Here is a 26,230-nt window from a genome sequence, read left to right as displayed (position 1 = left end):
AGGCCCAGACTGCGGAATCAGAACAAATGGGATGTGAGCGCTCCGGAAAGGCCCGTCTGGTTCCGTTCCGGCTCTGACTCATGCTTGGATCCCGACTCCAAGGCCAGCACGCGGGTCCTGAGCCGAGCGCTCCTTCCCGGCACCACCCGTGCTTCCCTCCTTGTGGTCCGTACAGAAGCCCTTTAGGGAAGAGCCTCGCACCGGCATTCCAACCTCCACGGCCCAGCCTGGAGAGCCCCCATCCCATCCCACCCCATCCCATGGTGGCAGGATCTGGCCTCGGGTGTCTCCGAAGCGATGCCGACGCAAGGCAGGAGCAGAGGCGGCTGTTGCGCCACTCCGGGCTCTGGCGCCGCTCTTCCCGTTGGATGAGGCCATCCCGCTCTTCCTGGCGGACACGGCGCCGGTAACACACACACACACACACATCCACAGGAACTTTCTTTGTGCCTTTATCCCAACTACAGGAACATCCCGAGAGCCCTGCCCGCCCCGGAGCGCTCGTCACCACGCGGCTAAAAAAATCCCCGGAGAGGCCGGGCGGGCAGCGGCCGAGTCTCTGGAGTAGAGTTCATGCCGAGAGGTCGCTGTTGTCAAACCTCTCCTGGTCGTAGACCTCGGCCACCACCTTCCGGCCGGCGAACCAGCGCCCGTTCAGCGCCTGGATGGCCTTGTGAGTCTCTGACGCCATGGAGAACTCCACGAAGATCTTGACGATGATCTCGGCGTCCTCCTCCTCCCCCTGCTTCTCCTGGTAGATGATGACCCTGTTCACAGCCCCGAACTTGCCGCACTCTTCCGTCACCTCCCCTTCCAGGTCATCGTCGATGTCCTTCGGATCCACCATGTTGCGGAGCACCATCACGGTGGACTGTGGAGAGAGGGGTGAGACAGAGGAGTCAACGCAGCGAAGAGATGTGGAGATGGAATCTACCGCATTGGAGCGACGCCGGACATCCCGGCGCCACGCAACCACGAGCCCCATCCCTGGAGATGCTCAGGGCCAGGTTGGATGGGGCTTGGAGCCACCAGATCCAGTGGGAGGTGTTCCTGCCCATGGCAGGGGGTGGGACTGGGTGGGCTTTGAGGTCCCTTCCACCCCAAACCATTCCACGATTCTATGAGTCCACGGAACCCAAGTTCTCAAGGACAAACGAGCTCATCTTCTCTGCAGGCACTGGAAGCACCAGCAGATCTGGGTTGTCCCCCTCCGCTGGAGAAGCCGTGTCCGTCTCCTGGGCTCGCCCGGGACACGCAGGTGACCTGGACACCTCCGTGACTCCCCTTGCGCTGTTGCTCTCCAGGCTTTTTGCCTTCCAATCTCCGCTGGGAGGGGAGTTGGATCATTTTCCTCCTCTCCAACGGAAGCAGAGGGATTCTCCGGGTCTTTCACACCTCCAGGACCTGCAGGTGCTTCCCTAGCAGGGACTGATGGACTCGGGGGTCCTCGAGCACCCCAGCGTCCCCCACCCAAACCCTCGGGCGCTCCGGGGCTCGGCAGTGAGCTCCTCTCCGTTCCCAGGTGGACTGAGGTGAAGGCACGGCTGGAGGACCTTGGTCCAACCTCCCCTGCTCCGTCAGAGCTGCCCAAGACCGCGTCCAGGTGGCTTTTGAGCATCTCCAAGGACGGGGACCCCACGGCCGCCCTGGGCAGCCGCGGCTTTCGTGCGCGACGCCCAGCTCTGCCGCATCGTGGAATCATGGAATGGTTTGGGTGGGAAGGGACCTCAAAGCCCATCGAGTTCCACCCCAGGGGCACCTCGCACCGCATCAGGGGCCCTGCAGGGTGGGAGCATCAAGAAGCTCTGAGACCGGAGCAGTTCCAGACCCTTCCGACACCACCGAGCGCTTCCCAAGCGCGTTCGCCGTGCGATGGTTGCACCGGCAGCGCCGAGGGGTTTAAATCATGGAAGGAATAGAGGACGCTCGCCGCGAGCAGCGCCCGCGGCTCCCTCAGGGAACACACGGCAGCGTCACCCGTGCTCGGCAAACAGAGCGGAAACGCCGCTTGATCCAGTGGGAACGCTCCCGAGATCCGTGTAGAAGGCAGCCCAGGAACGAGGCTCTGGTCGTGCCAAACGAGACCGGGAACGCAGCCCCTTCCGAGGGCTGAGCTGAGCCCGTCGTGCTGCTCCGTGTTCTGGATCTCTCAGTCGCTCGTTCCCTTTCTCATTGTGCCCTCCGGGGAATTTGGATTTATCAACACTTCGGAATCCCATCCCGCGGGAAAGGGCGGGGGGCAGGGTGGGCTCCAGGGTTTGGAAGGAGCTGCCCCTGACACTGTGCTGCTCTCCCGTTAATTAGAAGCCCAAAGGCCGTCATGGTTTGCTCTATGAGCCGAGCGATCAGAGCCGGCTCCTGCCAGGCCTCATCTGGCCCGGGATGGGTCTGAGCCCTCGGAGAAGCCCCGCGTGGATCCCAAGGCAGGATCGGAACAAAGGTGGGATTCGAACCCCTCAGCGTCCCTGCACCGCGACCCAAACCGTGCCGTGTTCCGGCAGATCCAAACGCAGGCCCTGGCGCTCACCTCCTGCTTCCGGAGCAGCTTCTGCATCACCATGTGCCGGGCGCTGCTGCCGGAGATGCTCATGTGCTCCTGCTCGCTCAGCATCTCCGGCCGCTCCGACTCCTGGAACACCTCCTCCTCCTCCTTCTCCTTCTTGACCTCCACCAGGCCCAGCGCCGGCGGACTGGCCAGGATGGGGTTCACCACTCCCACCTGGGGGATGGTCACCGGGATGGGCGGCCGGGCCGGCGTCACGCCTGGAACGGCACAAAGAAACGGTTGACGCGGCTGGGAACACGGCGGGATCACGGGAGAATCATGGGACCCAGAGGAACATGGGATCCAGAGGAACATGGGAACTCAGAGCATCACGGGACCCAGAGGAACACGGGATCCAGAGGAACACGGGATCCAGAGGAACACGGGATCCAGAGGAACATGGGATCCAGAGGAACACGGGATCCAGAGGAACACGGGATCCAGAGGAACATGGGAACCCAGAGCATCACGGGACCCAGAGGAACACGGGATCCAGAGGAACATGGGAATCAGAACATAACAGGACCTAGAACATCATGGGACCCAGAGGAACACGGGAACTAGAGCTTCACGGAACCCAGAGGATCACAGGATCTAGAACATCATGGGAACCCAGAGGAATGTGGGAATGAAAGCATCATGGGACCCAAAGGAACACAGAACCCAGAGGAACATGGAACTCAGAGGCACACGGGACCCAGAGCATCATGGAACCTAGAACAATGTTGTGGGACCTAGAACGTGGCAGGACCTAGAATGTCACAGAATCCAGAGGACCATGGGATCCAGAGGTCATGAAACCTAAAGGAGCTGGAGCATCATGGGACCCAGAGGACCACGGAACCCACAGCATCCCAGAACCCAGAGCACCATGGGAACCTGGGGTATCACGGCATCCAGAGGATCACGGCACCGAGGGATCATGGGACCTAGAACACCATGGGGCCCAGAACACCACGGAACCCAGAGCATCTCAGAAGAGCAGAGCAGGGAGGATGGCTTTAGCACCCTGTTCTCCTGCGACCAAAGGGACGGACATGCGCTCGCAGCGGTCCCGCGAGGTAGGAAGGGGAGCCCAGGACACCTACCTGTGATGACGCCCGGCGCCTGCGCGGCCATCACGGCCTGCGGCAACGCGCCCAGGGGCTGCGCCAGCGTCAGCGCCGGGGACACCAGCCCGGGGGTCGCCAAGGTGCCGAGGACCGCGGCTCCGGCCACCGCTTCCTGCAGAAAGGGAGCAGAGTGTGAATTCCACACGAAGCAGCTGCACTGAGGGTAGGATCACGGAATCAGGGAATGGTTTGGGCTGGAAGGGACCTGGAAGCCCACCCAGTCCCACCCCTGCCACGGGCAGGGACACCTCCCATGGCTCAGGGGCTCCGAGCCCCATCCAACCTGGCCTGGAACCCCTCCAGGGATGGGGCAGCCACCACTGCTCTGGGCAACCTGGGCCAGGGCCTCCCCACCCTCACGGAAGAACACTTCTCCCTGAGATGTGATCCCAATCTCCCCTCTTTCGGCTCAAATCCATTCCCCTCGCCCTGTCCCTGTCCTCCTGGACACAGAGCTCCTCCCCGGCATTCCTGCAGGCAGAGGCTTGGTGCTTTCCACACCCAAGAATTCCTGGATCCACGGATTCCGAGGACGAGAGCTCCCAGAGCTCCAGGGAAAGCAAAAAGCATCCCCCAGCCTCAAACCCGGCAGGAATGGGGACGCCCGGCCTGGATGGAACCCAGGCCGTGCAGCTCCAGCTTCGCCCACACTGGGAAGCCGCCGGGTCCGGTGCCAAAGGAGACACCAAGGGATTCTCTGCGTGGTTTGGAAGAGCAGGCGACTCCAGAGCAAGAGGAATCCCTACCCCTTCCCACCTCCTTCACCAACCCAGCTTTTACCGGAGTGAAGGAACGGGTCTGTGTGAACCCTGACAGGCACTGCCATCGCTCCGACAGCGCCGGGGCTGCGGGGCAGGAGCTCCCCCAGCCTCGGCTTCCCAAGGGATGTGCCGGGAGAGGAATCCCAGTCTGACTCACAGAACGCTGCAGGCAAAGCCCGAGAGACGGGGCAAGGGGAGCACGGCTGCCCTTTCCCAAAGCTGCACACTTTTAAATCCGTTGAAACGAGAACTCTCCCTCTATTCCACCTCCTCGAGGCACGGGCAGGGAAACCGCACGGAATTGGCCTCGTGGCGAGCAAACGCAGCAAATTCCCAGTGGGACAACAATGTCACCAGCCTCCGCCACCTCCATTTACGCGGGCAGGACCCCCCGCAGCTCCACGGCTTCGATGGCTAGAAGCTTCCGTCAGCTTCCCAGCCCCAATAACCGGAACGTTTCATGAGCAATTCCAGGATTCCAGACAAACGGGAGAGCAGGGAATCGCGACTCGTGTGGAGTTTTAACAGGGGTCAGAGCTGTGTTTGACCCCGGGACACAACAGTCCCGGATGGACAGACAGACGGAATGGGAAGCACGAGGCTGGCGAGCAGCCCTGCGGAGAGGGATCGGAGGTCCTGGCCAACGGCAAGTGGACCGCGAGCCACAGTGCGGTAGCCAAGAGGGCAACCGTGTCCTGGGGGGCATCCAGGACGTCATCACCAGCTGAGCGAGGGAAGGGGTTCGCCCCACCTTGAGCACTGGGTGCAATTTGAGGGTCTAAAGCTGCTGGAGAGTGTCCAGAGGAGGGCATGGAGTGAAGGGTTTGGACGGGAAGCCTGTGAGGAGCAGCGGAAGGCACAGGGTCTGTTCAGCCTGGAGGGGACGGAGTGGGGACCTCATCGCAGCTCTGCAGCTTCCTCACACGGGAGGAGGAGGAGGAGCCGGCGCTGAGCTCTTCTCTCTGACCCCGGGGAACGGCAGGAAGATGCCAGGGGAGGGTTAGGTTGGACATCGGGAGAGGTTCTTCCCCCAGAGGTGGTGGAGCACTGGAACAGCCCCCAGGGAAGCCGTCACGGTGCCATTCCAGAAGCGTTTGGACACACGAGGTGAACATTGGGGTGGGACTGTGCAGGGACAGGAGCTGAAGCCGATGCTCCCTGTGAGTCCCTTCCAACCCAGGACACTGTGACCCTGTCCGCGTGGCCGATACCTCCTCTCCTGCCCTGTTGCTCCGTGCCTTCACGCAGGCTGCGCCTGAGCCAACGCCTGCTGTGCCCGGCAGCACTTTCCCAGCTAAAACAACCCAAACCTCCCTGCTTTTGCGCTGCGATTGGGTTTTCCAGCAATCCCAATACCCGCAGCACCTCCCTGTGCTGGCTCTAATCCAAATACTTGGGACTGTCCGTACTCAAACACCGTTTTAAGATGAAAACCCAGTGAAATGGCAAAACACTTCCATGAAACTACTGAAAACGCACCTAAAACCACCCACGGATGCTCTATATCTGTTGCTTCCCAGGCTGTCTCACTTGTGATGTGGTTACACAGATACTTCTCTTCTGTGTTCCCATCGGGCGTCTATGAGCCCTGACAGCGAGGAGGAAAGAACTGTAAGGCTGGGAGAGTTGGGGCTGTCCAGCCTGGAGAAGAGAAGGCTGCGGGGAGACCTTAGAGCAGCTTCCAGTACGGAAAGGGGCTCCAGGAAAGCTGGGGAGGGGCTCTGGATCACAGAGTGCAGGGATGGGATGAGGGGAGTGGTTTTGAACTGAAAAAGGGAGATTGGGGTGAGATCTTAGGGAGAAATGTTCTCCTGTGAGGGTGTGGAGGCCTTGGAACAGGTTGCCCAGAGCAGCGGTGGCTGCCCCATCCCTGGAGGGGTTCCAGGCCAGGTTGGATGGGGCTCGGAGCCCCTGATCCGGTGGGAGGTGTCCCTGCCCATGGCAGGGGGTGGGACTGGGTGGGCTGTGAGGTTCCTTCCAGCCCAAACCATTCACGATTCCATGACATGCAGCTCCCCCCAGTTCTGCAGCGGCTGCTCCTCCCTCTCCTGCCTCAGCCCTTGGGATCCCGGGAAAGGAGCCGCTCACAAAATCGGCCCAGCAGCCAAGCAGGAGCCGGCACGGGCTGCGCACCTCGGCGATTACTTTGCCCGAGAGCTTCCCGGAACCAAACAGCGCTGGAATTTGTTCCTTTCCGTGGCTCTGGCACCACGGGGAGAGGCTCTGCTGCCCAGGGCAGACACAGAGGAGCCTTCGAAGGGAACCTTATCCCAGAGTCAGACAGTGGTTTGGGTGGGAAGGGAGCTTTAAGGATCCCATCCACCCCAACGTGCAGCAAGCAGGAATATCTCCACCTGGATCAGAGTCCTCAGAAGCCGCCAGCCTGATCAGGAATGTTTCCTGGGAGGAAGCCCCTTCCTCCATCACAGCCAGGAGCTTCTGTGACTCCAAGCAAACGACCCTTGAGAACCCCCGGCTCTGGCATCCACTCCCAGCTCCACTCAGCCCCTGCATTCCCTGTTTCCCAACACCCTGAGACCATTACCGTGTCTGCCATCCCACGGCGCGGGCAGAGTCTTCCAAACACAGGGTGCTGCTCGTGCCACTATCCCTGCCCTCGTTAGTCCGTCCCTCTCGTGTGCTCCTACGCACTCTTCCAGCCTTGGCCATAACCTCCTCCCTAAGCTCTGATTTGCGCATCCAGACAGGGAATTCCCTCCCATCTCCCCGGCTATTCCTTCACACGAAGCTCTGATCGGCTCTGCCAGGCTCTGATCCAGGACACCGGGGTCTCAGATCCTCACGAGCGTCACGGCTGAGCCTCTACACACATCACGCTGTGTTCCTGGTGCGGGACCGGCAGGAACAGTCCGCCTGCTCGTTTCCCACCCACCGACCCCTTGGCTGAGACACGCCAGCCCGTGCCGTACCTGTGCCGTGATCTTGGCCGTGGCTGCTGCTGCAGCAACAGCCGCCGCTGGAGGCAATCCACCCGGCGTCGCCGGCGTCAGGAGAGGCATCGGCGGCGTCACCGCTTTTCCAACACGGAGGTACTGTCCCCCGAGGTCAAAGAGGTTCATGGAGGAAACAGCGTCCTGGGAAGACTGCGCTTTCTCGTACTCTGCGTCGAGAACAGGAACGGTTACCAAGGATTCACTCCTCACTCAACCCCTCTCCCGCTGCGCGGCCGGGATTTGAATCTCTGGAGAGCGACAGCTCAGTGTCGGGGGGCGCAGGCCCTCAGTGCTCATTGCACCCCTCCGATCACCACCTGCTGAGAGCGGTGGGCATCGTGCCATCACTCGGCCTACGCAACCGCAAGCGAAAATACCCGGCTGCTCTTTGTGTTTCTAAGTGTGGGCACAGACCTGCTCCACATCCATTTTTATCCCACGGTTAACGTTATTCCTCCTTCAGAGTTAAGCCCGGCGTGGCCGCTCCCAGTGGTGTCCCCAGCCCCACACAAACGCCCAGCAGCCGCTTTACCAATGAAGCCGTAGCCCTTGTGCTTCCCTGTCGTGGGATCCCTGGCAAGCGTGCAGGATTTGATCTTCCCGAAGGCCTCGAACACGCTCTTGATGTCGTCGTCTGACAGGTCCTGGTGCACGGAGGCCACGTAGATGCGGTTGAAGGCCCGAGCCTCTTCCGCCAGCTGGTCTATGATGGGCTGCGCCTGCCCGATGTTGCTGGGCCTCCCAACCTGCGGGCGCAGGGAGCGGCCCGTGAGGCGCTGCGAGGAGCAGCAGCAGCGCGGCTCACCCGGAGCGACAGCGGAGAAGGACCCCTTCACTCCACTGCTTTCTCAGACCAATTAACGCAAGGGCAAACTGAGCCAAGGGCAACGGCTCCGGGATACAACCTGCGCTACGTGGGGTTCTGGAGGTCCTGAGAGCTGGGACAGACTCTGCTCCCTCCTTCCTTTCTGTTCCCTGAGACCAGCTTCCAGGACTTGGGAACAATTCCAAGAGCAAAACATAAAATCATGGAATTGTGAATGGTTTGGGCTGGAAGGGACCTCAAAGCCCATCCAGTCTCACCCCCTGCCATGGGCAGGGACACCTCCCACTGGATCAGGGGCTCCAAGCCCCATCCAACCTGGCCTGGAACCCCTCCAGGGATGGGGCAGCCACGGCTCCTCTGGGCAACGCAGACCCGATGGAGCTCATCTCCCATCCACACGGGCACGAGATAAGGCGTCGGCGTGAAAATATCAAGAAACACCTTGGTTTTGTGCCCATTCTGGGGGTGAGTGAGGAAAATGGAGCTGGCTTCCCAAAATAACTCCCTGGGTTCTATCGGTGCATTGGGGGCTTCTCTGCAGGGAGAAGGAGACCAGGAGCCACTGGATAAATGGGTTGAATACCAGGGTCTGCCACGGAGCAGATGTGGGTTATTGGGAGAAAGTGGGGCTGATCAGGACAGAACAAGGTGGATCGCGACAGGCTTTAGGTTATCTCCCACGTCTCTGAGCTACACGGAGCGTTTCTGAGCACAAACCCGTTCCTGGCAGTGCAGAGGAGCAGGAATTGTCAGCACTCACCTTGATGTTCCTGCCCCCCAGCATGACGGAATTCATCTGCTCCAGCGCCAGCTGCGCGGCCTCGGGGACCTCGTATTCCACAAAGGCAAAGCCCTAGGACACAAGGAAGCGCTTGTGGAACCACATCAGTGGTGCTGTCTCAAACCCCTCGCCGAGCTACCACGACCACGGCTCCCCGGGTACCAAATCTTTGCTGTCCTGGCCCAAGAAGTTGTTTCAGCAAAGAAGATTTTCACTCAAGCAGGAAACCAGGCGCTGACCGGGCTCCCGCAGAGGCCTCCCGGCACGCGGGCACCGCAGACAGGATGGTCAACCGCATGGTATCTTCCATGCACACCACCCCACGCACATCTGGTCCCACTACAGAACCCGCGAAGCGAAGCGGAGTCGGCAGCCACAAACGTTGATCTTAAAGTGCTAAAAGCTGCCTGGACTCTGCGAGAACAAAGGCTCCTTCCTAGAATCGTGGAGTGGTTTGGGTGGGAAGGGACCTCAAACCCCACCCAGTCTCACCCCCTGCCACGGGCAGGGACACCTCCCACTGGATCAGGGGCTCCGAGCCCCATCCAACCTGGCCTGGAACCCCTCCAGGGATGGGGCAGCCACTGCTGCTCGGGGCAACCTGGGCCAGGGCCTCCCCACCCTCACAGGAGAACATTTCTCCCTGAGATATCACCCCAATCTCCCCCCTTTCAGCTCAAAACCGTTCCCCTCATCCTATCCCTGCACTCCCTGATCCAGAGCCCTTCCCCAGCTTTCCTGGAGCCCCATTCCAGACTGGAAGGTGCTCTAAGGTCTTCTAGGATACGTTCTTCTCCGGGCTATGATCAGGAAGAGAAGGAAAGCCCTTCCTCGAGGGCCACTGACCAACCTTGTGCTTCATTGTGACGGAGTCCCAGGACATGTCAATGCTTTTGATGGGTCCGAAGGGGGCAAAGGCCTGGCGAATGGTGTCTTCGCCCAGCTCGTAGTAGATGGAGCCCACGTAGACACGGCACATGATGGCCAGGGCACGCTGCCTCTGCGCCGCCATCTGTAGCGGAAAGAAGAACTGTCTGGTTAGAGCCGGGGCGGCCACGGCGCCAGGATCTCAGCCCCATCCCTGTTCCCTCCCAGGAGCTGTGACCCAGCGGCGGGAGCTCCTCGCCGGCTGCGGTGCAGCCTGGCACTCGCAGCGGTAAGAAGTCTTTTCCTGCTCGATGCACAGACTGCTGGAGCGGAGGAGCCGTATGGCTCGCTCCCGGGGCGGCCAAGGCTTTGGCGTGGTCTCCGCTTCGGGAGCCCGAATCCAGCCCCGCTGGAAAGGTGTGTGTCCCCCCTCCCCCAGGCCCGATTGCGGCTCCAGCAACGCCTGCAGGAGGAGGAAATAACTTCCTTTTGGGACCGCTTCCCCCTCCAGCAGCGAAGGCCTCACCGCTGGACGCTACCTGCAATCCCTCCCTCCCCTCCCGTAGGGACAGCACGGGATCCAGCGCCGAGCAGTGCCGGCTGCGCCCTCCCCATCCTCCCCGGCAGCACAGGATCGAGAACCTCCTCCCCTCTCCCTCGTGGATCGCACACCCCCTCCCGACCCAGGCAGGACGAGATCCAGTACTGGGCACCGCTTCCACCACCCGGAAAAACCGAGGGCAAAGCAAGAGGCGTGGAACGTTACAGGGAACGTCGCGGTTAGCGAGTGGTGCCAGTACTCATCCCTGCCTGCCAACACCGGCTCCGAGCGCCTCTGCCCGCAGCATCCCGGTGCAGAGGCCTCTGTGCTCTCCTCTCCTGCCTGCGCCTGACAACCTGACTGCGATCAAACCCAGGGATTTCTTAGAGCCGGCATCCCAGAAGCAGTGTCCTCCCATCACTTCGCCCTCACTGCGCTCCTAGACCTGCTCCTAACGGACACTGCTCGGGGAAGACGCTGCCTACGGAGCAGCCCGGCTCCGGCCGGCGTGTCCTAGAGCACAGCTCGGGGCCAAGGCAGGAGCTCCCCACACCGGAGATGGGCACGAGGCTTCCCTCCTATCCTGCCTGGAGCGGGCGGATGGACGGGGAGCAGCGAGGGCTGCGGACTGTGGCAGGGCAGGCACGGGCAGCGCGAACTGGGACACCTCTCCCTTCCCGGCACCACAGCAGGGAGCTCCAACGACCCCCTCGTCCCCAGCACCACTGCTTCCACCCAGGCCTTTCCCAGCAGCCTGCTTTCGGAATGCCGTAGCAGCGAGCTCCGACACGGCCGGGGAGGCTGCGACTCACAGGGAGAACCAAAAGGGACAGTGTTTATCCGTGACTATCACAGGGACACAAACTGTTCGTGCAGGAACCCTCCTCCCTCACAGCACCTGCATGGGATCGACATCAACCACGGGAGGAACCAAACTGCCACGGTTTGACTCCCTTTATCCCATCCAGCAGGGATACTGGGAATGGGAAAGGCTCTCACCCCACACCGCTGCTCCTGCTGGACTTTACGCTCGCTCCTGGCTGCGCTGAAGTGTTTCACAGCTAAAACCAGGCCAGTTTCAATGAGCTGGCGGTGCTGCGACTGGGAGGACTGTGGCTCGGGCACCCCGGGGGCTGTGGACACGAGGGCTCCCAAAGTCTCCCACGCATTCCCAGCTCCGGCGCAGTTTGTGGCCTCAGAGCCACCACTGTGCTCATCCCCGGAGCCCCAGCCCGTGGCAGCCACCCCGTGTTCCACAGGGAGCACTTTTGGACAGGAGACGGCCGCCTTGCACCCAGCTCGGGGATTCCTCATGCCCGGAAGGGTCGTGTGTCTACAAGAGGACATTCCCTCTTTCCAAGTTATCAATGCTGGGAAAGGGGGATCCGTGCTCTCCCCTGGCAGCAGCTGTTCCAGAGGGAAATCCACATCTCACCCTGTGGCTGGGCTGGAGTTGGGAGGACTCTGCTATGTGAGCAATGCGCTGGGCATTGGGACCCATGATCGGGATTCAGATCCACGCCAGGAATTCAGACCCGTGCTCAGGATTGGGACCCACGATTGGGATTTGGATCCGCACCTAGGATTCAGATCCATGCTCCGGATTCAAGTCCCTGCTCGGGATTGGGACCCACGATCTGGATTCGGGCCCCTGCTTGGGATTGGGACCCATGATTGGGATTCGGATCCACACTAAGAATTTGGACCTGCGCTCGAGATTTGAGCCCCTGCTTGGGATTGGGACCCACAAAGGGCAGAGCTGACGTGGACCCTGACACCTACGGCCACATGTGGATCACTGGCAGGAGCCGGGGAATGACACAACGCGTGCCTGCGAACTAAAGACACGGCAGCATTAGGAACTCGGGCTGGAATACCATTGCTTTCAACAGCCACACTGCACAGATTTTACTGTCTCCCGGCCTTTCTCTACCTAAAAATGGAGTTTAAAGCATCTGCAGCCTCCATAAAGGCGGCAGTCAAGAGTTGTACCCATGTAACATTCCTGCTTGGTGTTCGAAATGGCTGTTTTCAGGAGAAGCCAAAACATCACCTTGGAGCGCTCACGGAATTAAAGAAGGTGATGCAAAAGGGGGGCTTTGGTACGAGGCGTTGGCTGAGGACAGAGATCCCAATTACACTGCACTGTCCTACAGCGAGCGATCCAGAGCAGTCTCCTGCTCCAGCTCCATCCCACAACGAGCGATCCGGAGCAGTCTCCTGCTCCAGCTCCATCCCACAACGAGCGATCCGGAGCAGTCTCCTGCTCCAGCTCCATCCCACAACGAGCGATCCGGAGCAGGCTCCTGCTCCAGCTCCATCCCACAACAAGCGATCCGGAGCAGTCTCCTGCTCCACCTCCATCCCACAGCAAGCAATCCGGAGCAGGCTCCTGCTCCGTTTCCGCTCCACAGCGAGTGAACCGGAGCAGCCCCTCGCTCCCCCGACAGGGAAGAATGTCTTAGGAGAGGTCTAGGGATTAGGTCTTGGTATTCCCAGCACTGGGAATGCCCTGGAGGCTGAGAAATTAAACATTCCCTGTTAGAGGATGAGCCCACGCTTTTCAGCTATTGCCCAGCTGTGATAACGAGCCAGGTTATTTTAAAGTAAAACTGATGTGGTTGTGCTACCGAGTAAGTGCCCGCATTAATTGGAAGCGGAAGTTTCTCGGGCGGGAGGGTTCAGAAAGCAGCTCTGCCCAATTCCCAGCGAGGCGCGTGCGCTTCTGTCCCATCGCAAACTCACATCCCCTTATAAACCTTATTTTAGCTGCCCTGCTGCCACCCTGCTGGCTGTGGCAGCATTAACGGAGGGCAAACAGGGCAATTTAGGTTAATTTGGAGCGCAGCCTCCATCTGCGTCCGACACCAGGCGGAGATGATGTTTTCCAGCCAGGTGGAAAAGTACAACTGAATTTACGAGTGAAGTTTTGCCCGCTGAGCGGGGCTACAGGACCGTTCCCGCAGCAGCCGCAGCCCCACAGGGCTGGGAGAGAGGAGGGGGTGGATTATTGCGGGTAGTTAAGCTCTTTGAGGCAACTGATCAGAAACTCCCAAGGACCGCACAGGTTCCCTGCGGGCCTGTCACTCCCATCCCGCTTTTCTCTCGGCATGACACGTGTTCCCCTAGGCTGGAAGCACGCGCGGTCAGAGCCGTGTGACGCTGGGTGCCGCGCGTGCGCAGGCCTGCAGTGCCCCAGTCCTCCCAGCGCCTCGGCTGCCCGCTGCTCCGCGGGAAATCGCCCCTTTGCGGTTACCTTGGCAGGCAGTTTTAGGTCGGGACCTCGGAGCTGTAGCGTCCCTAGAAAGGCAGCTCCCACAATCTCACGGGTGCGTTCAGAACTGTTGGAAAGCTAACGCTGTCTGTGCCAACTGACTCCAGGACCCCGGCTGCCGGTGTCCCGGCTCTGCCCCCAGCCTAGGGTCTTCCTCGGGACGGGGGTTTACACTTTGCCTCTGCTTGTGGTGCTCGTCCAAAGCGGGTGGGGATGTGGGAGGGCTGTGCCGGGTGGCGTTAACGGATCGCATCACCACTACATCCTTTCCCCACGCTAGGTAGGCCCTGACTAAAGTGCCCGAGAAGAAGTGAACATGGCTATTGACCGATTGTAAAGGTGAGAGAGGATCTCCAAAGCCCATTGTCACTGCTGCCATCTGAAAGACAGTAAAGACAGAGTTCAGTCTGTTGGAGCTGAGCATACTACGGCTGTTTGTCAAAACTCAAGCAGAGCGGCGGCACAGGGAACCTGCGGGAGAGGCCTCTCCTTCCTTGCCCCTCGCTGCCTGCTCCCAAGGACTGTCCGGCGCCGGGACCCTGCAGATTCCAGGCCCCCAGATTCCCGGGGCGGGGTTGTGCTGCTGCCTCGGGAAGCAGGGTCTTCTCCCCGGGGGCACTCGAGGCAATAGGAACCTCTGCAACCGCTGTGGCTGATTCACCCCCAGCCCCTCAGCTACACCGGGCGCTCAGAAACAGGCACAGCCCTGACGGCCGGAGCTGCCCAACGCAGCAAGCGCGGCCAGGGGGTTCCTCACCGGAAAATCCTCGCTTGGAGGGGAAGGCAGCGGGATCAGAGAATCACGGGATGGTTTGGGTGGGAAGGGACCTTAAAGATCATCCAGTTCCAACCCCTTCGCCACAGGCGGGGACACCAGCGATGCGTTTGAGAAAACAGGGAACGGTTCGAGTTGGAAGAGACCTTTAAAGCCCATCCAGTTCCACCCTTCGCCACAGGCAGGGACACCAGGGATGCACTTGAGAAATCAAGGAATGATTTCAGTGGGAAGGGACCTTAAAGTCCATCCAGTTCCAATCTCTGAAGGGAAGGAGATTTAAATCCCAGCTAAGGGTTCTCCCCATGCTCGGGCGTTCCAGCATCAGCAGGAACAGCCAACGGAACCTCTCTGGAATTGGGAGCGTGCCTGGGTGACGGGGAGGGGCAGCGCTGCCAGAAACGGGGAGAGCCTGGAGGGGAAGAGATGGTGGGAGGATCTTGCAGGAAAGGAAAACACTCCCAGTAACCCCAGACACCATGGTAAGGGGGAGCTGGAACTGAAACCCACAGCCAATTCCTTGTCTGCCGGCATCTCAAGAGGCGCCTGCCCAGCCAGCAGGAGAGAAACCCTTCCAGCTCTGCTCTTGGAGGAGGGACTGGGGGCAGTTTGTGCCGGAGAGGAGGGGGTTTCTCTAGCGGGCGGCGGAGGGAAGGCTGCAATCCCGCTGCGGGAACCCCAGCGCGTGTGCCTGGCTTCGGGCGGGCCGCAGGGCTGTGCTCTGGTTCTGAGCGCGCACAGGACTCCACCTCGCTGGGGAGAGCAGGAGAGAGAAGGGGCGGCCCGGCGGGGCTCTCACCTGCAGGTTGGTGAGCTGCTGCTGCTGGTGGGCGATGGTTTGCTTCACCAGCACGCTCTTGATGCTCTGCTCCATCGCGTACTTCTTCGCCTGGGGAGAAACACAGACTCTGTCGTCACAGGGCACGGCACGGAGCAGGGAGCGGCGTCCGGATTCACACCATGGCTCCCGGAACCACACACTGGCTGCCAGCGGCACGCTTCGGCGCTCCGGCCCTAAGCACCACGGTGCTCCGTGCGTCAGCTCGCTAACGTCCTGGCCTGCATCTTGGAGCCGTGGGCCCTGAAATGCAGCGCAGCGCTTGAGGCGAGGTCTGGGCAGACGCCGTCCGCAGCAGGCGTGGCGTTTGGGAAGCAGCATGCACTACGCGCTGGGCAGTTTCCCTCTTCCCCTCGGAGCCCACCACCACACCTTACCTGGGGACGAAGGCCAGGGCAGAGCCTCCTTCCAGTCCTCTCCACTCGGAGAACATTGGGGACAAAGAGGGTCTACGAGTGGGAAGGGGGCTCCAAACCCCCCGTCCAGTCTCGGGACTGGAGCTCCACCTCTCTCCTATCGCCTCTGCCCTATTCTACCCGGGAGAACCCGCTGCCTTGGCCCACGGAAACGCTCCAGCTCTCCTTCCCTGGCTCCTTCTCTGCGGACACGAGGTCCGTTTGCCTCTCCTTTGCCAGGCAGAGCCCGAGCTCCGCACCCAGCGGCGCCGGCAAGGAGGCTCTGTGCCAGGGAAACCTAATGCCCACGCGTGTGCCTGCTCCCGGGGACGGGACAAACAGCGCAGCCAACCCCTCCGGCACCTGCTTTCCATGGCCGTACGAGTTTGGGAGGTGCCAGGGAACGGCAGGCTCTAACCCGTGGATGTGAGACGTGCGCTTCGGAAACCTGGAAACGGACAAGGGGATTTACAGCCATCAGCTACGGAGAAGCCAGAGGAAAGGAGGCCGTTCCACGCTGTGAGCCAAACACACACACACCCCGGCAGCTTCTGCGCCATAGGAACACTCACACGGAGCCTGTCTGGAACAATGCTCTGCTTGCCACGCCGGAGGGCGCTGAGCACATGGCTCCCACATGGATGCGTTTCCCCTCCTCTCTTTTCCCAGCTCTGCTCTCCAGGCATCATTGCTCCCACCAGGAGAGCGGTCAGGAGCCAGCAGAAACCTCCCCACCCCTGGGCGAGACAGTCAGAGGACAGTCAGAGATCGGAGCTGGCCGGAACGCTGTCCGGGCTGGAACAGGCTCACTCCCATGGGACAAAACACCTGCTGCGTGCTACCAGCTCCCGTCACAGCAAGGCGGGAGGGAGCAGAAGGGAAACACAGAGGGGTTTCATCGTATATTCTGGTGTGGAGAGAGCAAAGAGCACCTGGAGCAACTGGAAGCCTGCTCTGCGTGGAGTGCCGGCTGCTCCTTGCAGCGGCTGCGGTGACTGTACGTGGCGTTAAATGGGAGCTGGAGATGCTGTACACGTGGGGATTTCGGTTTTGAATAAAACCACTCTTCACACCCCAGCAGCAAATTGCACGTCACGCCCCCCCAAAAGCATCTATAATCTCTAAATCAACCCAAGTCATCCTGAGGCACAAACGTGAGGGTGGGAATCCCCACAGCGGGGGCGTTACCTGTGCGCTCTTGGTAAGTGAGGTTCCTTTTACAAAATCAGTAACCGAGGAGCATTAAAAAAATGCCAACCCCCCCTGAACCAGCAAAACCAACGCCTCAACCCAAGAGCCGAGCGCGCTAAGGAGCGAATCCAAACTCCCCTTAGGTCTGCTCACCTTCTGCAGAGCCTCCTGCTGCTCCGGCGTGAGAGGGGGAAGTCCCAGCTTGGCTGCCGTGCTTTGTCCATTTTCCATCTTGATGGACTCCGTGCCCTGAGGAAACAGAGGAGACACCTGGAAATGCTGCTCCCACCCATGGCACTGATTCCTCATCCCAGAAACCCATGACACCTCACATCAGTGTCACAGCCAGAGGAAAAACTCTTCCCAAACCCGTCGGTGATCTGTGAAAATGCCTTAACATTCCAGCACTCCACAAGGAGAGGTTCCCATTGATGGTGCAAATTGATCAATCCTGTGCATACGGACACAGTTCCAAGAGCACTGGATCCTCCTCCACAGCTCCCACACTCAGCACCAGACACACACTACCCGTCTGTGCTGATTCCCAATCCCAACATCCGAGCAGGTTCCAAGGCCACCACACAGAGCTATTCCCTCCACGCTCAGCACCAATGGACTTCTCTGCGGTTTTCCGGTATGGCTGAAGGGATCGTACAGCCCAGGCCCGCCTGGGACACACCCACCCGTGTTCATGGAATCACAGAACAGTTTGGGTTGGAAGGGACCTTAAAGATCATCCAGTTCCACGCCCTGCTGTGGGCAGGGACATCCCACTGGATCAGGCTGCTCATAACCTCAGCCAGTCTGGCCTTGAACCCCTCCAGGGATGGGGCAGACACAACCTCCCCGGGCAACCTGTTCCACTGTCTCACCACTCTCATGGTGAAGGAGTTCTTCCTAAGGTCCAGTCTAGATCTGCCCCTCTCCAGTTTATCCCCGTTCCCCCTCATCCCATCCCCACGAGCCTTTATGAACAGCCCCTCTCCAGCTCTCCCGGAGCCCCTTCAGGTACTGGAAGGTCACTATAAGATCTCGGAGCCTTCTCTTCTCCAGCTGAACAACCCCAACTCTCTCAGCCTGTCCTCGCCTGGAAGGTGCTCCAGCCCTCCCATCATCCTTGTGGCCTCCTCTGGACCTGTTCCAACAGCTCCATCTCCTTCTTCTGTTGAGGATTCCAGAACTGGACACAGGATTCCAGATGAGGTCTCCCAAGAGGAATAGAGGAGCAAAATCCCTTCCCTCGTCCTGCTGGCCACGCTTCTTTTGATGCAGCCCAGGACACCATTGGCCTTCTGGGCTGTGAGCGCACGTCGCCGGCTCGTGTTGAGCTTCTCATTGACCATCACCCCAAGTCCTTCTCTGCAGGGCAGTTCTCAATCACATCATTCCTACTCCCGGAGGATGACTCCTTGGCATCCCAAAGTGCCATCGTACTGCTCCCAGCCAAACTAGGGCTCAGCACTCGGCCCGTGAACAGGAACCTCTCTGCTCTGCTGGGAGAAAGGCAAAGGAAGTGCCCTGTAACCAGTGCGGCACGGGAAAAGGGAGAGGCCCCTTCGGCGGTCCCGGCACGGGAACAGAGCTGTCCTCGGACACAGACCAGATCTCACAGTGACCGGCACTCCAGCAACAGAAACAGCGAGCGCTGCCGCTGTTCAGGGCCAGGCTGGATAGGGCTTACAACAACCTGATCCAGTGGGAGGTGTCCTTGCTCACGGCAGGGGTTGGAACTAGGTGGGCTTTGAGGTTCCTTCCCACCCAAATCATTCCATGATTCTAAGTAAGTGGCATTCCAGCAGAATGAACAGCGAATGTTCCCGCTACTTTGGCTTCCACTCCTTCTGAACGATCCCAGTGGCACTGGCCAACAACACCGACATTCCCTGGGGGCACCAACACCTCTGGAATCCGACCCGCTGATCCCTCTTCTGGGAAGGAAATTGCACCGGCACATCAGGGCCTCCCCAACGCAATTCCAACGTGCAGAAAAGCGAGTCGCTGGGTTTGGCTACAGCCGGAGCCTCGGACAGAAGAACACTTCCAGAAGCAAAAGATCCCGCGCGTGGCTGCACCCAGACAGCATCTTCACTGCATGCCAGCAGCACAAGCCAAAGGGAACGGACACGGATGCGGGGATGAGCCGCTGCAGCGCCGCCCCGTCCAGCACACTGGCGCCGTTGGATGCTTCGGAACAGCAGAGCCGGTCAGGGAAACGCACACGCACCGGAGAGCCAGGCGCTGCATGTCCGACGGCTTGGCCCCTTCAGGCCGCTGTGACAGCATTCGAGGACAATGGAGCGGTCACCCCTTTCCTCCAGAATCCCCAGTTCCCTCACGATCCCATTTTCCGCTTACAGCATTTTCCCAGTTTTTTGTATATCAACAGGTAGAACGAGGAGGAAAGGGCAAACAGTTACAGTACTTGAACCACACGAGTCCTTCCCACCGCCTGTAATGGAGAAGTGAAGCTCCAGCACGTTCACATGGAATTCAGAATTCAGGGAATAACTTTGACTTCAACAATTACCACGGAAGAAATGGGAATTATTCTGTTCAAGAAGGAAATGGTGGAGAAAGAACAACCCCATGCAGCTCCAGGGTCGGAGAGGAGCAGTTGGAAAACTGCCTGGTGTAAAAGGACGGAGGTGCCGGTCGGCACCAGCTGAACACGAGCCGGCAGTGGCCCAGACGGCCAGCGGCATCCAGGCTTGGATCAGCCCTGGGGTGGCCAGCGGGAGCAGGGACGGGATCAGCCCCATGGACTCAGCACCTTGAATGCTGAGCTCAGTTCTGGGCCCCTCGCTCCAAGCACACCCTCCTCCCACCCCCATGGCTCCGGCTGCCGGACTCTCTGAGGAGAGCGGGAAATCCCATACGGATCCGCCTGCAGGAGGGGGAGTCCGGGAAATCTGCCTGTACGTCACAGCCTGTGACAACAGATCCAGAAACGAGGGCTGAGAGGGAACAGTCATGGCAGGAACAGAAGGAGCCAGTGGAGCTGGTGAGGGATGGCAGTGCAGCGTGCCACAACGGCAGCGTTCCGGAGAACCAGGCACAGCCAGACAGGCCGGCACGGCACCGGGCACAGCCAGAGCCACACAACCACCTCTGCACAAAGGCTCCTTCCACCCAAAACTCCAGCGAGACGGGGACGCTCTGCTCAGTCACGGGAGCAGGAAGAGCACAGGGGAGGCACAGTAGCTACGAGTCCCATCCCGTATTCCAATCGATCCGCGTGGCTCTCCCACAGTATCAATAACCAATAAACACTGGCTGACGGCTTGACATAACGCAGCGCGGTGACATCGGATCAACATCACCGCACCTGAAGGCATCACCCGCACTGGAACGCTTCCAGCTGACAAGACTCAGCTCCGTCTCCTTCCAAACCACGCTCTGTTGGACACGGAGCACCCCCGGCTCCCACCCGTTTCCATCCCAGCAGCCCTCCTGCAGATCCATGCCTGGAAAGCGAGCTGAAAGCAAGTCCTGAATCCATAAAACTCCAGATCTGTGTCTCTCTTCATTGAGGTTCTTTGTCCTCAACTCCCAACCTTTTCCAGCTAACCTCGGTGATTTAAAGCAGCCCAGAACAAAGGACACATCCCAGCTGTTCCAAGGAGCCCGCAGAAGCCCTGGCCTTTCCTTAGGCCGGTTTCCCAGTCACATCAGAGTGCGGCCAATATTTCCAGCAGGGAGAGGAGATTCCAGACAGAGGCACTTGGGTTGAACTTGGAAAGAACGGAGCAAGGGATCAGGCAAGAGGTTCTTGTGGTATCCGGGTTCATTCCTAAGGACTATGAACCCCAAGCCGTGGGTCTGTTTTTCCAGCACAGCAAGGTAAAACCCACAGCGGCACAACTCCCGCTGGATTAGCGTGGGATTCTGGATGAGCAGAGTCTCCCAATGTCCAGCAGGATGAGAGCACAGTTTATGAAAGATCCCACCTGGAAAAACACGGCTCAGCTCCCAGTGTGAGGCTGTACAGAAAGAATTCTCTCTTTTTGATGCTTAACACACCCTAAGCTTAAAACGAACACCTTTGTGCCATGGCAGAGGGTGGAGCTGGGCGGGCTTGGAGGTCCCTTCCAACCCAAACCATTCCATGACCTTCCTGTCACTGTAACAGCTCACGGGGAATAAAAGCACATGACGCTCCACCAAGCTGGAATCCCTGTTCATGGAAGGCTCTCTTTACCCTACAGGTGCTAGGATATCACCTGGCCTGGGAGCAAAGGATATGAAACAGCTACTCCCATCCATCTCTGGGCTTGTATTCCTGCACAATCCTTCATCTCGCCAATCCCTGTCGTTTTCCTCGCTCCTGACATCCACCACCTCTTGGGAGCGACAGACACATCCACAGAGCCATCGCTGACAGTGGTTATGATGAGCTCTTCTCCAGCCAAATGCCACTGAACAGCAGCGGCAAGTTCAGAGCGAGCATTCCATTCCCCACTACCACATCCATCCCCCAGCCGCCAGATCGCTGTCACCTGTGCCCGCTGCCGCTTCCCTGCTCCAGCCAACACAGCCACCAGCTCCGAAACCAGAGTTTGCCTTCCCAGGGCTCCCAGAGGAACCACGGCTCACCCAGGACCTGAATCTGCCTTCCTGGGGCTCTCACAGGAATCACGGCTCATCCAGGACCAGGATCTGCCTTCCCAGGGCTCTCACAGGAATCATGGCTCATCCAGGACCAGAATCTGCCTTCCTGAGGCTCCAAGGGGAATCATGGCTCATCCAGAACCAGACTTTGCCTTCCTAAGGCTCCAAGGGGAATCATGGCTCATCCAGGACCAGAGTTTGCCTTCCTGAGGCTCCAAGGGGAATCATGGCTCATCCAGAACCAGTTTGCCTTCCTGAAGCTCCCAGGGGAATCATGGCTCATCCAGGAGCAGGATCTGCCTTCCCAGGGCCCTCACAGGAATCATGGCTCATCCGGGACCAGAGTTTGCCTTCCTGAGGCTCCAAGGGGAATCATGGCTCATCCAGAACCAGAGTTTGCCTTCCCGGGGCTCCCAGGGGAATCACAGCTCACCCGGGACCAGAGTTTGCCTTCCCAGGGCTCTCACAGGAATCATGGCTCATCCAGGACCAGAGTCTGCCTTCCCGGGGCTGTCACAGGAATCATGGCTCATCCAGGATCAGAGTTTGCCTTCCCGGGGCTCCCAGGGGAATCACGGCTCACCCAGGCTTGCTGCACTCGAGGCAGTGCTCCACCTGGAACCGGAGCTCAGCCCTCTGGATGCAGATGCCCAATCCAACGGGACGCTGTGAGCCACAAGTTTGAGCTGGAATGCCTGGTGTTTGAAGTCCCAGAATCCTGAGATGATGGAGTGAGAAGGAAGCCCTGGATATCCCAGAATCCCAGGATGCTGGGGCTGGAAGCTCTTCCAGTCCCACCCTGCTGAAGAGGGGTTCCCTCCAAGAAAGAGTGCATCCAGGTGGCTTGGAATCTCTCTGGAGAAGGAGACACCACACCCTCCCTGAGCAGTTGTTTCCAGGGCTCCATCCCACACAGGAAAGAGATTTTTCCTCCTATCCAGGTGGAAATTCCTGGGCTCCAGCTCACGCCCAGTGTCCTTGTCCTGGCGCTGGGCACCACAGAGCAGACTCCAGCCCCCCTGCTCCTGCCGGATATGGGTCAGCATGGACGGGATCCCCTCCCTGGGTTGGACAGAGCCAGGGCTCCCAGCCTCCCTTCCCGAGGGAGATGCTCCAGCCCCTCCTCATCTCTGAGCCCTCCACTGGCCTCTCCGCAGCCGTTCCCAGTCTTTCTAGAGCTGGGAAGCCCTGAAGCACACACAGAATCACGACGGAGCCTCCCTAGCAAAAGCAGATCCCCTCCCTGCCTCCTCCCCACACTCCAACACCACCAAACTCCTCGCTCGTCACGGCCGCTCAGCTCCCAGCTCTCAGTCCGCAGGGTGGGTTTGCAGAAAAGCAACCCAACGTTAATTAAATTTGTTTGGATGAGCCAACCCAATCCAAAGCAACGCAACGTTCCCTCTGTTCAACCATCTCTGGAATTGCATTTAATCCCACGCGCTCATTCCCAGCATCAGCCCAGCTGGGCTAATTCACCTAACGAAGCCCTAATTAAACAAAGATGGGATGGAAGCAAAGCGAGCTGTTCCCATTTGCCCCCAAATTCAATAAAGGAACACCATGAAAGAGAATTCCCACAGAGTTCAAAGGGAAACCCTTAAGGAAACATGGAGCAGCTTCAGAATCGGATCCATTCCCGAGAAAAATCCAATGTTTACTTGGAAAACAACAACTGGAAGAGGCAGGAGCCGTATCCCAGTGCCATGCTGGTGCTTCTTCCCACCCAGCGCTTCCTTTGATCCTGTTGGATGCTACAGCTACATTCCAGGCTGCCTTCCCTGCAGCCCCGGCACTGAGCTTTCCCACTCCTGTTTTACACAACTCCAGTTATCCAGACCCAGAAGGACCGGCACCCATGAGACCAAGTCACTATGGGAGCACTGGGATTCCCTCTGGGGAAGAATAACCTGCACCGAAAACAAAGGAGGGAGTTCTGCTCCTTGCAATGCACAAGGTCCATTCAGGAGCATCCCAAAAGTGTTCCCGAGGACACAAGGACAATTAGGAACGAATTCTGTCAGGATACTCGCATGAATGTGGAAAAGGAGCAGCCGAATATAGAAAGAAATTATATCCATGGTCACCCAATGCTTCGTGCTCCAATCAGGAAGAGGTTTAACAGCAGCGCAAAGCTTAACTCGGGTGCCAGGACAGCAGAGTAGGAAAAGCCCCAGGAAAGGAAAAGGCTCCGGGGCGGAGGAGGAAAGGAAAAGGCTCCGGGGCGGGGAAAAGGAAAGGGAAAGGGAAAGGGAAAGGGAAAGGGAAAGGGAAAGGGAAAGGGAAAAGGAAAGGGAAAAGGAAAGGGAAAAGGAAAGGGAAAAGGAAAGGGAAAAGGAAAGGGAAAAGGAAAGGGAAAAGGAAAGGGAAAAGGAAAGGGAAAAGGAAAGGGAAAGGGAAAGGGAAAAGGAAAGGGAAAAGGAAAGGGAAAAGGAAAGGGAAAAGGCTCCGGGGTAGAGGGGGAGAAGGGAAAGGAAAAGGAAAGGAAAAGGAAAGGAAAAGGAAAGGAAAAGGAAAGGAAAAGGAAAGGAAAAGGAAAGGAAAAGGAAAGGAAAAGGAAAGGAAAAGGAAAGGAAAAGGAAAGGAAAAGGAAAGGAAAAGGAAAGGAAAAGGAAAGGAAAAGGAAAGGAAAAGGAAAGGAAAAGGAAAGGAAAAGGAAAGGAAAAGGAAAGGAAAAGGAAAGGAAAAGGAAAGGAAAAGGAAAGGAAAAGGAAAGGAAAAGGAAAGGAAAAGGAAAGGAAAAGGAAAGGAAAAGCTCCGGGGCAGAGGAGGAAAGGAAAGGAAAAGGCTCCGGGGCGGAGGAGGAAAGGAAAAGGCTCTGAGGCGGAAAAGAAGTTCGGGTAGACAAGAGATGAGAGAAGCCCCAGGAGAGAAGGAGACCAAACAAGGGCCGAAGGGCCCCGGGGGAGACTCCAGGAGAGACAGAAAAGCTCCGAGAGCGGCGGGGGAACCGGAGAGCGGGGGGGGGGGGGACGGAGAGCGGGGGGGAAAGGCGGCTCCGCGAAACTCCAGCCCCCCCCGCCCCTCAGCTCCCAACGGCACCGGGAGCGACAGCAGCAGCAGCGGCGCCGCCATCTCCCCCCGCAGCGTCCAGAGCCGAGGCCCCGGTCCCGGCCCCACCCGCAGCGCCCCGCTGGCGCCGGCCAGACTCGCCCACAGAGGCCGCCGCCTGGCTCAAGGGCCGCCCGGGGCCGCGCCGCTCACCAGGGCGATGGTGGTCGTGGCCGCCATCTTGTCTTCCCCGCCGGCCGCGGCACGCGAGTCTCGCGAGATCTCGGGAGGCGGGAAGAGGAAATCTCACGTGATCTCGGAGAAAGCACAAGGGAGTGATGAAGAACTCTCGCGAGACTCAATGAGAAAAGGGGAACGCTCGCGAGATCTCGGGGTTGAAGCGGGGAAGTCCCGCGAGATCTTGAGGTCAAAGTACCGGCAGAATGGGGGAACTCTCGCGAGAGTCTCAGTGAGTCACGTGGGCGGGGAAGGCGGGGAGAAAGGAGGCGGGTAATGGCGGGTGTGAGGCTGTGGTGGGTCCTGGGCGCGGGGCTTTGGGCCCGGTGCTGGGGACACGTCCTGTAGGTGCCTGAAGCATCCAGGCTCGGATCAGCCATGGTGTGGCCAGCAGGAGCAGGGACGGGATCGTCCCCCTGCACTCAGCACCTCAAATCCTGGTTCAGTCCTGGACCCCTCGCTCCAAGGAAGACCTGGAGGGGCAGGAGCGCGTGTGGAGAAGGGAACGGGGCCGGGAAGGGTCTGAGCGCAGAGGCTGTGGGAGCGGTGAGGGACCTGGGGCTGTTGGAGAAGAGGAGGCTGAGGGGAGACCTCCCGGCTCTGCTCAGCTCTGGAAAGGAGCCTGGAGCCAGGCGGGGGTCGGGCTCTGCTCCCCAGGAACAGGCGATGGGACGAGAGGGAACGGCCTCCAGTAGGGCCAGGGGAGGGTTAGACTGGAGACTGGGAATGATTCCTCCATGGAGAGAGCAGGGAAGCCCTGGTAGAGGCTGCCCAGGGCAGGTGGGCATCCCCAGTCCTGGAGGGGTTCAAATCCATGTGGATGTGGCACTTGGGGACAGGGTTGTTGGCACCAGGGGGTTGAGCTGAAAGTTGGACTGGGCCCCATCCCTGGAGACTCGATGTTAGGAAAATAGGAGTCCTCAGCACAGGATGGGCTCATTGGAACGAGGCCTGAGGAGGCCACGGAGAGGGCTGGAGCACTTCTGCCATGAGGACAGTTGGGGTTGTTCAGCCTGGAGAAGAGAAGGCTGTGGGGAGACCTTAGAGCAGCTTCCAGGGAAAGGGGCTCCAGGAAAGCTGAGGAGGGGCTCTGGATCAGGGAGTGCAGGGATAGGACAAGGGGAACGGTTTTGAGCTGAAAGGGGGGAGATTGGGGTGAGGTTTTAGGGAGAAACGTTCTCCTGTGAGGGTGGGGAGGCCTTGGCCCAGGTTGCCCAGAGCAGCAGTGGCTGCCCCATCCCTGGAGGGGTTCCAGGCCAGGTTGGATGTGGCTCTGGAGCCGCTGATCCAGTGGGAGGTGTCCCTGCCCATCGCAGAGGTGGAACTGGATGGGCTTTGAGGTCCCTTCCAACTTAGACCATTCCATGATTAAACCCCTCAACCCATGAAGCCAAATGACACGATGGCTGTGGTTCTGCTGAATCCCCATCCCTGGAGGGGTTCCAGGCCAGGTTGGATGGGGCTCGGAGCCCCTGATCCAGTGGGAGGTGTCCCTGCCCATGGCAGAGGTGGAACTGGATGGGCTTTGAGGTCC

The 26,230-nt window shown here is 59.4% G+C and overlaps 1 protein-coding gene across 2 annotated transcripts; it reads right to left on the bottom strand.

Annotated features, from left to right (window-relative positions):
- Positions 1 to 420: 420 nt before the first annotated feature.
- On the bottom strand, positions 421 to 24,814 carry PUF60 (poly(U) binding splicing factor 60). 2 transcript variants are annotated; one of them, XM_054059088.1, is made up of 11 exons: positions 24,673 to 24,814; positions 17,014 to 17,109; positions 15,236 to 15,325; positions 13,990 to 14,040; positions 9,830 to 9,991; positions 8,959 to 9,051; positions 7,905 to 8,118; positions 7,349 to 7,539; positions 3,634 to 3,769; positions 2,528 to 2,763; positions 421 to 871 (listed from the first exon to the last, which is right to left on the bottom strand). In XM_054059088.1, the coding sequence occupies exons 1-11, from the start codon at positions 24,697 to 24,699 to the stop codon at positions 572 to 574; spliced, it is 1,596 nt and encodes a 531-aa protein (XP_053915063.1). In that variant the 5' UTR covers positions 24,700 to 24,814; the 3' UTR covers positions 421 to 571. The 2 variants fall into 2 exon arrangements, with proteins under 2 accessions (XP_053915063.1, XP_053915064.1); XM_054059089.1 differs by lacking the exon at positions 13,990 to 14,040 and having other exon boundaries at positions 24,673 to 24,813.
- Between the last annotated feature and the right edge of the window lie 1,416 nt (positions 24,815 to 26,230).

Source organism: Cuculus canorus, chromosome 2, assembly GCF_017976375.1.
Source record: "Cuculus canorus isolate bCucCan1 chromosome 2, bCucCan1.pri, whole genome shotgun sequence".
NCBI classification, from domain to species: domain Eukaryota; kingdom Metazoa; phylum Chordata; class Aves; order Cuculiformes; family Cuculidae; genus Cuculus; species Cuculus canorus.
The sequence above is the reverse complement of the archived record's forward strand: the minus strand, read 5'-3'. Positions and strand labels throughout refer to the sequence as shown.